The sequence below is a fragment of the Dipodomys spectabilis genome, unplaced genomic scaffold (genome assembly GCF_019054845.1).
Source record: "Dipodomys spectabilis isolate Male_0828 unplaced genomic scaffold, ASM1905484v1 ptg000098l, whole genome shotgun sequence".
Classification (NCBI taxonomy): domain Eukaryota; kingdom Metazoa; phylum Chordata; class Mammalia; order Rodentia; family Heteromyidae; genus Dipodomys; species Dipodomys spectabilis.
In genome coordinates, this window is record NW_024870775.1 from 9,614,955 (window position 1) to 9,627,373 (window position 12,419).

Here is a 12,419-nt window from a genome sequence, read left to right on the forward strand (position 1 = left end):
ACGAGACGACCGCAGGATCCTGGGGCCCGGCTTCCCGGTACCGAGCAGCGCAGCGCAGATCGCCGACGGCTCCCTGGCGCCGCGGGGACCGCGGACCCGGGGCCGACCTCGGTGGCGGCTCCACCTCGCGCCCCGGCGGCCTTTCACAGTAGGTTCCACGCCGGGGTGTCGAGGGGCGCGCGCTTGCCGGGTGGGGCGGCGGGGGCGCGGCGAGCCAGGGCCCGCGGGACGGCGCCGGGGTCGTTCTGCGCTCGCGCCCGTAGAGCGCGCGTCCCCCAGCCCCGCCAGGCCGAGAGCTCCTGCTCTCGCGAGACCGGCGGCGGCGGCCGGTGCGCACTCGCGCGCGTGCGCGGCCCGTTCAGGAAGGCGGCCGCGGAGGGCCCGGCGCCATGTTGGCTCCTAGGGGAAGGAGGGGAAGCGCTTGAGGCGGCGGGCGCGGAGCGCGGCCGGCGGGGCGGCAGGAGCCCGCCCCTCCCGCCTACGGATCATGAGCCGGGCGGCGGCCGCCGAGGTCGCGGTGGCGGGGCAGCAGCCCCTGCGGCGCGGGCGCTAGAGATGATGCCGTTTCCGACGGCCGCCCCGGGAGCGCCTCCGCCGGCCGCGCCGCCGCAGAAGCACTGGGGCATCTCCTCCCCGATCAGCCTGGCCGCCCCCAAGGACACGGACCGCGAGCTCACCCGGAGGCTGGTGGAGACCCTGAAGCCCTTCGGGGTGTTCGAAGAGGAAGAGGAACTGCAGCGCAGGATTCTAATTTTGGAAAAATTAAATAATCTGGTGAAGGCCTGGATCCGGGAGATCAGCGAGAGCCGCAGCCTCCCGCAGGCCGTGGTGGACAGTGTCGGGGGGAAGATCTTCACCTTCGGCTCCTGCAGGCTGGGCGTCCACACGAAGGGGGCCGACATCGACGCGCTCTGCGTCGCCCCCAGACACGTGGACAGAAGCGACTTCTTCACCTCCTTCTACGACAAATTGAAGCTGCAGGAAGAAGTGAAAGACTTGAGGGCGGTTGAGGAGGCGTTTGTGCCAGTTATCAAGCTGTGCTTTGACGGGATAGAAATCGATATTTTGTTTGCAAGATTAGCACTACAAACCATTCCAGAGGATTTGGACCTAAGAGATGACAGTTTGCTTAAAAACTTAGATATTAGATGCATACGAAGCCTTAACGGTTGCAGGGTAACTGATGAAATTTTACATCTAGTACCAAACATCGACAACTTCCGGTTAACCCTGAGAGCTATTAAATTGTGGGCCAAATGCCACAATATTTATTCCAACATACTAGGTTTCCTCGGAGGGGTTTCCTGGGCCATGCTAGTAGCCAGAACTTGTCAGCTTTATCCAAATGCAGTAGCATCCACGCTTGTACGTAAATTTTTCTTGGTATTTTCCGAGTGGGAATGGCCAAATCCGGTGTTACTCAAAGAGCCTGAAGAACGCAATCTTAACTTGCCTGTATGGGACCCAAGAGTGAATCCCAGCGACCGGTACCATCTTATGCCCATAATCACACCAGCGTACCCACAGCAGAACTCCACGTACAACGTGTCCGTTTCAACCAGGATGGTTATGATTGAGGAATTTAAGCAAGGGCTAGCTATCACACATGAAATTTTGCTGAATAAAGCAGACTGGTCCAAGCTTTTTGAAGCCCCAAGCTTCTTTCAAAAGTACAAGCATTACATTGTACTTCTGGCAAGTGCGCCAACAGAAAAACAGCATCTGGAGTGGGTGGGCTTGGTGGAATCAAAGATTCGAATCCTGGTTGGGAACTTGGAAAAGAACGAGTTTATCACGCTGGCACATGTGAATCCCCAGTCCTTTCCAGCACCCAAAGAAAATGCCGACAAGGAAGAATTCCGTACAATGTGGGTGATTGGGCTAGTGTTAAAAAAGCCAGAAGACTCTGACATTCTCAATATCGATCTCACTTACGATATTCAGTCTTTCACAGATACAGTTTATAGGCAAGCGATGAATAGTAAGATGTTTGAGATGGATATGAAAATTGCCGCCATGCATTTAAGAAGGAAGGAACTTCATCAGCTGCTTCCTAATCATGTTCTTCAGGAAAAGAAAGCACATTTAACAGAAGGCGTGAGATTGACAACTGTAAATGACAGCAGCCTCCACATGTCTGTAGACAGTGAAAACAACATAACTGTACCTTTAGCCACTAGCACTGTGAAGGCTGGCCCATTGAGCAGCTCTCAGGGCAGAAACAGTCCTGCCCTAGCTGTCATGGCAGCATCTTTGAGTACCATACAGGCTCCCGAGGTTTCCCTGCAACACGTGAGCCCCAGTGAAAGCTCAGGTGTTGCACTGAGTGAAAACATTCCTCAAGCCCCCTCGCAGCCTACCATTTCTGCGCCACCAAAGCCCACAGTGACCAGAGTGGTTTCTTCAACACATATGGTAAACCATCCACCAATACCTTCAGGAAACACAGCTACAAACATATCTAATCCTATAGTAGGAGTCTAGAGGACGTTCTCATGTAAAGAAGGGACCAAGAAAACCAAAACAGTGGAACAACCAGTTAAGTTCAGCTCAGCAAGTGTTCCAACAGCAGCCTCTCTGTTGGCCTCTCAGGAAATACCCAGCACAGATATATCCAGTACCCCTGGTCTCCCTGCAGATCCAGTCCTGTTCTATCAAGAAATCAATAAAAGATTGGACGAATAAAAACCACCACAAGGGCCTATAAACTGCTACCAGCTCAGCCCATTGTCTTCAAGTACTGAAGGAGGAGGATGAGGGTAACCAGACTAGATAGGACTCAAAATAGCTTTATGCTCATTTGGTAACTTCCTTTACTGGCCTAATTTTGATCAGAAGTCCAGATTAGTTGGTGAAATTCTCGAAGTACTATTTATTAACGCTTCAGATTATTAACGTGTCAGCAACAGTTATATTAGCTCTGTCAAAGGACTACTTATAAAAAAAGAAAAATCCCTCCAGCTATATTTGTAACCCTGATTACATCAGGACTGGATTTATGTTTGATGCATTGTTGGGAAAAAATTTGCAATACAAACTAGTATCAGAATTCCTTATATTAATGATGCACTTTATGGTTTTTTTTTTTAAGTTAGGAACTAGAACTAATTTTGGATTTTTTTTTCAACTTGGTGAATTTTAATTTCATTTTATTTTTTTCTCCTGAGTAGGTTTCTTCACTCTTAATCTTAAGCAGATGCCATTGTGTGGCAGCATAATATACTCACAAAGAACAAAAGTACACACAGCTCAATCCCTGTGAATTAGCAGCAGCCCTTTCAAACGAAATGTCCACTGCTAAGGTAGTGTTTTGTCTTCAGAACAGTAGTTACTAAGTCTTTGGTTCTGATGGGACGTGATCAAGAAGTGATGGTGTTATCTATAGAATGTTTCAGAGAGTGTATAATCAGCGATCAGACATTCGTTTTCTTTGAGCTAACAAAGATCCATATTCTCTCATCCTCAATCATTTGTCATAAAACTTTTTTGCCTTCACCCTTTTTTTCTTTGCTGCACAATGCTGTATGTTGTTTCTTTAAAACCCAGACCAGTTGTGTTTTCCAAGCCAAGATGTGAAACCAGCAGGCTTGTGTCCTTAGGGCCCGTAGCTGAAGCTCATTGCTGATTTGGATGTTGTCTGATCTCTATGTTCCAGACATTTTGTTCACCACATTACCCTGCTATGTAAGAAAGCTTTTGCCCAATCACACACATGCAGGCAACAGAGGCCTTTTTTTGGGGAGGGGGGCAGAATTTTAAATCAATTCTTATTTCTTCATGACTTACCCACAGTCAACTATCAGTAGACTTGAGAGGAAACATTTACAGAACTTGACATCTAATCAGCTTTTTACTGTTTCTGTTTTATCCTGCCAAAGATTAGGAATACTCCCAAGAAAGAAAAGGAAAAGGAAAAGATAATGGAGTAGCAGCCCATCCATGTCTAGGAACTGAGGGATAGCAGATGCAGATGACTGACCACTTGCTTTCAATGTGGACCCAGCATCTGTCCCACATAGCCTGGTTCTGTCTTCCCAGCTGCCTTCCTTTCTGTCACACATACATTTTTCTTAAAGCTAACACTGCAACTATTTAAACTCTCTTTTTGCCCTTCCAGATTAACTTTTCAAAGTTGGCCTCTAGTCCTCTTCCTATTAGGCTCTGCAGTACTTGAGACTTTGCCATGTCTAGTGGACCACATTTCTCTTTCTCGAATCTTTGCCCTGTGTGGCCACCCTGCCCTTCTACCACACGAGGGAGGAATCAGGTGAAGGGTGCCTGGTGTCTGCATTCTGAGTAGCTGCCATTGACTGCCTCACACCGCTGGCCACAGATCTAGTCTTGTCCTTTTAGTTTATTAACTACTTCATGTAACTGTACCTGTTTTTACCAAGCTGGAAACTTGGGATTTTTAACTCTAGTTTTTCTTACCTGAATATCTGACTTATTTTTTTTTCATGTGATGTACGTTGTGTCTCATGACTAGAGTTTGTTTGTTATATAGTATCTGTACTCCTTGTATTTTCAAGCACTATTTTGAAAACAGATAATGTATTTCTCCATTACAAACATAATAAAAATAAATGGCAAACAAACAAAGTGAAACTAAAATCCTGGCCAGTAATGTTTAGCTCTGCAGCTATGGATTCAGGTGGTTTGGTGTGTTGTTCTGCAGGAGGGACAAGGGCACTGCTGAGTATCAGTGATATTGGGCCAAAGATGCATAGAAAACAGTTAAGAGAAACACAGAAAGTTAACGTGTCAACGCAATATTGACTTGTAAAAGGGAGTTAAAATTCAAAGAAGGAAACCAGGAAGCCTGCTCCGTGGTGGATGGCTATACTGAGATCACTGGATCTCAGTTCAAGGCTAGCCTAAGGCCACATCTCAAAGAAAAGAAAAAGAGATGAAAAAGTGAGGAATCAGAACAAGGTAAAGGGAGAAGAGCCTGGGGTAATACCAGGGAGGCCCTGTACACCACCACTCTTGGGTGGAGCATACAGAGTGACACGCTATTAAAGTAAGTCCAGCTGTGCACTGTTCTTGATTTTTTTTTCATTTTGGGTGGTATTGGGGTTTGAGCTCAGGGCACTTGGCACTTGCTAGGCAAGCGTTCTACTGCCTGAGCCATGTCTCCAGTTCTTTTTGCTTTATATTGTTCAGGTGAGGTCTCACTTTTCCTGTCCAGACCTGCTTAGAATGAGATCCTCCTGCCCTGTGCCTCATGAATAAGCCAGGATTATAGGCATGAGCCATTGCACACGGCGCATGCTCTTTTAGTTTCAAGAGATCTGTCCAAAATGTAATGATGTGAAAATGAAAAGATGATACGCTAATGGAAAAAAGCAGGTTCAGTGGCTGTTCAGACAAGTTAAACAGCAAAAGAGTTACTTGAGACAAGGGGCAGCTGGTGTTAATGAGAGAAAAAACAAGGCACCAGGAAAATGGAGCAAGTTGGTAAATTTCACTGCGCCAGACACATTGGCTTTGATTTTTAAAAAGTGAAGAATAACAGGGATTTTCAAATGTGTGCTTTTTCAAATGTGTGCTTATCACAGAAAAAATTTTGGGGGGGCAGTCCAGTCATGGGGCCTGAACTCTGGGCCTGGGCGCTGTCCCTCAGCTCTTCAGCTCAAGGCTAGCACTCTACCACTTGAGCCACAGCCCCACTTCTGGCTTTTTTCTTATGTGGTGCTGAGGAATCGAACCCAGGGCCTCAAGCATGCAAGACAAGTGCTCTACCACTGAGCCATCTTCCCAGCCCTCACAGAAAATTTAAAAGCAGCTCTTTGTAACTTGTTAGGGAACAGACCAAAAGAAGGGAACCATGTTTAACACAGTCTAGTGCAGTAGCTGGTGAACTTTTTCTGTAAAGGGCCAGTTGCTAAATACGTTCAGCCACAGGGTCTCTGCCATAACCATTCAACTACCTTATAGTGGAAGCAGACAGATGACACGTTGGCAGATGGCCAGGACCTATTCCTGGCCAAATTGTTTGCCTTCAATAATTTTGTGGGCATTTATTATAGAACCCTTCACCCAACAATTGGAAAGTATTTCTCAAGAATCGGGCAGGGTCAGGTGTAGTGGCTCATACTTGTAGTCTCAGATACTCAGAAACTAGGAGGATCTCAGTTTGAGGCCAGCCTTGGATTAATCAATAAACAAGGTGAAGTGACTCATGTCTCTAATCTCAGGCATAAGTAGGAAGATGGAGCCGGGTGCCGGTGGCTCATGCCTGTAATCCTAGCTACTCAGGAGGCTGACGTCTGAGGATCGTGGTTCAAAGCCAGCCTGGGCAGGAAAATCCGTGAGACTCTTATCTCCAATAAACCACTAGAAAACCGGAAGTGGCGCTGTGGCTCAAGCAGTAATGCAGTCACCTTGAGCTGCAGAGTGCAGGAACAGCGCTCAAGCCCAGAGATCAAGCCCCAGGACTGACCAAAAAAAAAAAAAAAAGGAAGATGGAGGTCTGAGGCTGGCCTCAGGCAGAAACACTAGACGTCTAGACATTAGCAGAAAAATACAAAAACAAGGCCTACAAGCATGAGTCAAGTGATAGACCCTGTGCCTAGCAAGCATGGGACTCTGAGTTCAAACCCCAGTACCACCAAAAAAAAAAAGTATAGAATGGGCATCATAAAAATTAACCATGGTAGACTGGAAAGCAATACTCAATATATTTCAGGGTCTGATGTATAGAGCATATTCTCTGTTTATAGTATTGTAAGTTATGAATCACTAAGCCAGATATGGTGGTCTGCACCTGTAATTGCAGCACTTGGGAGGCCGAGGTAGGAGAATCTAGAATTTGAGCCAGCTGTAGTGAGACATTGTTTCAAAGATAAATGACTAAGCCCATCTAATGCTAGATACTCAGGATGCTGAGATCTGAGGATTGTGCATCCGAGCCATCCAGGCCAAGACAAGTCTGAGTTTTTTTTTTGGGTCCGGTTGTGGGGCCTGAACTCTGGGCCTGGGCGCTTTCCTTCAGCTCTTCAGCTCAAGGCTAGCGCTCTACCACTTGAGCCACAGTGCCACTTCTGGCTTTTTTCTTTTTGCTTCTGTGGTGCTGAGGAATCGAACCCAGGGCCTCTGGCATGCAAGGCATGCGCTCTACCACTGAGCCACCTTCCCAGCCCTAAGTCTGTGAGATTCTTTTTTTTTTTTTTTTTTTTTGGGTCCGGTTGTGGGGCCTGAACTCTGGGCCTGGGCGCTGTCCCTCAGCTCTTCAGCTCAAGGCTAGTGCTCTACCACTTGAGCCAGAGCACCACTTCCAGCTTTTTTCTTTTTTCACTTATGTGGTGCTGAGGAATTGAACCCAGGGCCTCGAGCATGCAAGGCAAGTGCTCTACCACTGAGCCACCTTCCCAGCCCAGTCTGTGAGATTCTTATCTCCAATGAAGTACCAAAAAAGCTGGGAAGTGGAGCTATGGCTCAAGTGGCAGAGTGCTAGCCTTGAGCATAAAAACTCAGGGACAGCGCCCAGGCCCTGAGTTTAAGCCCTAAGACCAGCACCAAAAAAAAAAAATGTGTGTGTGTGTGTGTGTGTGTGTGTGTGTGTGTGTATGTGTATGTATAAATTAATGAACAAATAAGTCAGTAACAAATAGGGTAAGAATTTCCTAAGGAAGACTCAGGAAAGCTGAGAGACTGATATGACTGAGATTTTTTTTTTTTTTTTTTTTTTTTGCCAGTCATGGTGCCTGAACTCTGGGCCTGGGCGCTGTCCTTGAGCTCTTCAGCTCAAGGCTAGTGTTCTACCACTTGAGCCACAGCGCCACTTCCGGCTTTTTCTGCTTATGTGGTGCTGAGGAGTTGAACCCAGGGCCTCTTGCATGCAAGGCAAGCACTCTACCACTGAGCCGCCTTCCCAGCCTCCAGAGACCCTCTTTTAAGAAAAATGTGTGCATTTCACAGAAGTGATAGGCCCACATCTGGGGTTCCATTTGTTCTGCTGGCTGGTCTCTATGTGGTACTGTGGGCGCTGATATTCCTCTCAGGCCCTCTTAGAGAGCCCATGGCCATGTCCAGTATCCTCTTACTCTGGTTATTTCCAATGTGCCATGTGTACAAAATCATTTTCTTTTCTTTTTTTTTTTTTTGGGGGGGGGGGGTCCAGTCGTGGGGCCTGAACTCTGGGCCTGGGCGCTGTCCTTCAGTTCTTCAGCTCAAGGCTGGCGCTCTACCACTTGAGCCACAGCGCCACTTCCGGCTTTTTTCTTTTTGCTTATGTGGTGCTGAGGAATCGAACCTGGGACCTCAGGCATGCAAGGCAAGTGCTCTACCACTGAGCCACCTTCCCAGCCCCCAAAATCATTTTCTATATAGGCCTTGGTATCAGAAAACCAGGAAGCACTTTCCACGGGACTCCGTCCCATGGGTAACCAGGAAGCAGGTACACTGTATTGATAACAACAACAGTGTTTTGTAATTGTCCAAAGCTTAAGACATCTACATATCTATCAGTGGGGAGGGGCTGGCCAGCCAGTTTTCCTGCAGTACAAGTGTAGAGTGTGACTCTAAACCATAGTTTCTGACATTCAGGTCTCACCGTGCTGAGGGAAAAAGCATGTGCCTGAAAAATTCATGGTGTGATACAGATTATATAATGAATATAAAGTAAAGCAGTATAGGTTCCAGTTAAAAACGTGTATGTCAAGCTTAGTGTGGAAGAATACACCTTGCGATCATAGCACCCTGGAGACTGAGGCTCAAGGATCACAAGTGTGAGGCCAGCTTGGGCTGCAAAGTGAAAAGAAAAGAAATAGTATGGCCTAAGAAAGTGTAAGTGAAAAATTGGGGGCTGTTAAGCACAAAATCCACAATAGTGGTTCTTTGATGGGGTGAGAGGAATAAGCCATGATTTTTAGGTTGAGTGGCAAATGCAAGGATGTTTATTTTGGTTACAGTCCAAGTTATACATGTGTTTGAAATATTTTATAGTTAAAACAATACCAAAGCAATACCTTGTGTGGGTGCATGCACACACACGTGTGTGTAGCTGTATGACACTACATCCAGCTGTAAGGGGTTGAGATGGGGTCTTACTAGCATTTTTGTCCTGGCCACTCTGGACCATGATCCTGTTATTTCTGCCTTCCCTGTAGTTGTGGCACCATGCCCAGCTTTATTGGTTGAGGTGGAGTATATTTGCCTGAACTGGCTTTGAACTGCAATCCTCCTGATTGCTGCCTCCCAGGTGCCCAGGATTACAGGCATAGCCACCTCACTCACTTACCCAAAAGTGAGATGTTAAGCCTGCTTACCAGTCAGGAGGTAATAGTGAATGTGAATGTGAATGCAATGCAAGACTGCTTTCTTGCCACATACCAGCTAGTGAGTGGAGAGATGATGAGATGGATTTCCTGGTCACCAGGGATCCAGAATGCTTGCAATTATAGGCCCCCCCCCCCCCCCCCGTAGCTCCTGTCATCCATCCTCAGGGCTGCTCAAAGTGGGGATGATTTTGGGTGAAGGACAAGTGTGTGCCTGTGGCTGTGGCTTCCTTCCAGCTGCCTGGGACTGCTGTGCTCAGGCCTGCCTGCAGGGACAAGGGAACAGGAAAGATTGAACATTGAGGGATGACAACAGCCCTGGAGGGCTCTGTTTCCAGGCATTTTATCTCTTCACTTCCCTGTTATCTTGATTGGGTTTCTAGTTGCTCCTGGAAGAGGGCTTTGCCCAGCTAGGACTTTGGGCAGAGAGACACAGCCACATTTATCAGAAGTACCAGCTTCACAGCTTTGATATGGAAAACTTGCCAGCTGGGAATGCATTAGGAAGAGAGCACCGTTACCCCAAGGCCAAGCATGCCCAACAGTCTGACACTTCTCATCCAGTCTTTTCTATGGATATGTGTCTTTCCTCACATAACTTAATCCAATCTGTGTGCATTGTTACATGCTTTCTGTGTGTGTGTGTGTGTCGATGTCAGTGTCTGTGTCTTATGTCTGTGCTGGTACTGGGCTTGAAATCAGGGACTCTCAATCCACCTTGGCTTTTTCACTGCCATCTACAGATCTCAGTCTCCTTGAGTAGCTAGAAATAAAGGTGTGAGAGATAGGGACCTGGCTTTTCTTTCTTTCTTTCTTCTTTCTTTCTCTCTTTCTCTTTCTCTCTTTCCCTCCTTCCATCTTTCCCTCCTTCCCTCCCTTTCTTCCTTCCTTCCTTCCTTCCTTCCTTCCTTCCTTCCTTCCTTCCTTCCTTCCTTCCTTCCTTCCTTCCTTCCTTCCTTCCTTCCTCCCTCCCTTCCTTCCTTCCTTCCACTTGAGTTATTCCCACTTACTACCCTCTGGATTAAAAAAAAAACTTTAACATTTCTTTCCTCATGTTATAAGTGTCTTTTTTGGTGGTTAGTGGTGCTGGGTTTGTAACTTAGGGCTGTGTACTTTCTAGATAGGTACTTTACTACCTCTTTTTGCTGTGGTTAATTAGTTGATTTTAAAATTTATATATTGTATATTTATTTGTCTTTATTTGCAATACTGGTGCTTCATCTTAGGACTTTCCACTCTTGCCTAGCATTTTGTTCATGTCTGGCACTCCACAACTTGGGCAACACCTCTAGTCCAGCTTTTTTGCTGCTTAGATTGGAGATAAGAGTCTTATTTTCTGCTGTCTTTGAACTGCCATCTACAGATTTCAGTCTCCTTGAGTAGCTAGAAATAAAGGTGTGAGAGATAGGGACCTGGCTTTTCTTTCTTTCTTTCTTTCTTTCTTTCTTTCTTTCTTTCTTTCTTTCTTTCTTTCTTTCTTTCTTTCTTTCTTTCTTTCTTTCTTCCTTTCTTTCTTTCTCTTTCTCTCTTTCTTTCTTTCCCTCCTTCCCTCCTTCCCTCCCTTCCTCCCTTCCTCCCTTCCTCCCTTCCTCCCTTCCTCCCTCCCTCCCTCCCTCCCTCCCTCCCTCCCTTCCTTCCTTCCTTCCTTCCTTCCTTCCTTCCTTCCTTCCTTCCTTCCTTCCTTCCTTCCTTTTTCCGGTTGTGGGGATTGAACTCAGGCCTGAGTGCTGTCCTTGAGCTTTTTCACTCAAGGCTAGTGCTCTACCAGTCAGACACAGTGCTGCTTCCATTTTCTGGTGGTTAATTGGAGATAAGAGTCTCATGGACTTCCTGTCCGAGCTGGCTTTGAACTCCAATTCTCAGATCTCAGCCTCCTGAATAGCTAGGATTATAGGAGTGAACCACTGGTGCCTCACTCTGTTTTGGGGCTAGAGTCTCTTGAACTTGTTGCCTAGACTGGCCCAGTAGCTGGAATTATAGGCATGAGCCACCATGCCTGGCTTGTGTACATCTTTTTAGTGCTACTGAATAGTGCAATTGACCCTGATCCATGTGGGGTTTGTGGAGTTTTTCCCATCTTTCTTTACTTTTAAATATTTGTTTTATTAGTATCTTTGTATAGGAATGTTCAACTTGTGGTTATTTCTTTAGCAACTTAACATTCAGGTGCCTTTGTGGAGAGATGGACATAACTTTCAAGTGCAGGCATATCTGTATCTAATTTATAGCGAACAGTATCTCTGAGAGACTCCCAATGCGGTGGGCCAGGGTCCACAGTTCAGTGACCATATCAACAGTCTACGAGGGCCCTCTTTCTTTTGGAATCAGCTTTGGTAAGTCTTTTTTTTCTAAGAATTTGTCCATTTTGTCTAAAGTTTAATATAATTTCCTTTACATTGTCAGAAATGAACTCTGACCTTGATGCTTCCAATAATTGGGTGGGATATTCTAATAGCACCCATCTTTTTCGTGATCCATGGGGTTCTATCTTTTTTTTCTTTTTTTAGCGGGGATGGAACTCAGGCCTGGGTGCTGTCCCTCAGCTCTTTTGCTCAAGGTTAGCACTCTCTCTACCACTTTGAACCACAGCACCACTTCTGGTGTTCTGGTGGCTAATTGGCAATGAGAGTCTCATGGACTTTCTTGCCCAGTCTGCCTTTGAACTGCAATCCTTAGATCTCAGCCTCCTGAGTAGCTAGGATTATAGGTGTAAGCCACTAGCACCTGGCTTCTCTTGTTCATAGAAGTGCCAGAAATGGGTCAGTTTTATTAGTTTCCCTATTTTGTTTATGTGCTTTATGTTTGTTTTTTGTTTTATTAATTTCTACTCCTAACATAATTTCTTACCTTCTACTCTGATTTTATTCATTTCTGGGTGATTTTGTTTTGTTTGGCTTTTTTTTTCTTGCTTGTTTTAACTTTTTGAGATTCAGTTGATTCCTGTTTTTTCTCTTCTAACATATACTTTTAAAGCTGTCCATGCTCATCCAAGTTCCTTGGCTAAATCCCACAGTATTGATAGTTAATAACTAGTTTTTACCCAATACCAAACACTTCTTGGTTTACCAGTAGGACTTTTCTTTGACAATAACATATTTATAATAAGCATGCTTCAGGGGCTGGGAAGGTGGCTCAGTGGTA

At 46.1% G+C, this 12,419-nt stretch overlaps 2 protein-coding genes across 2 annotated transcripts in view; both read left to right on the top strand.

Annotated features, from left to right (window-relative positions):
• Radil (Rap associating with DIL domain) overlaps window positions 1–12,419 on the top strand; it is a 45,233-nt gene that overhangs the window by 13,806 nt on the left and 19,008 nt on the right. The gene's annotated exons all lie outside the window — the stretch shown is intronic.
• Papolb (poly(A) polymerase beta) lies at window positions 556–2,605 on the top strand. Its single transcript, XM_042686824.1, is given in 2 exon segments — window positions 556–2,430; window positions 2,432–2,605. Coding segments are annotated over 2 exon segments (1,917 nt in total). The 3' UTR covers window positions 2,474–2,605.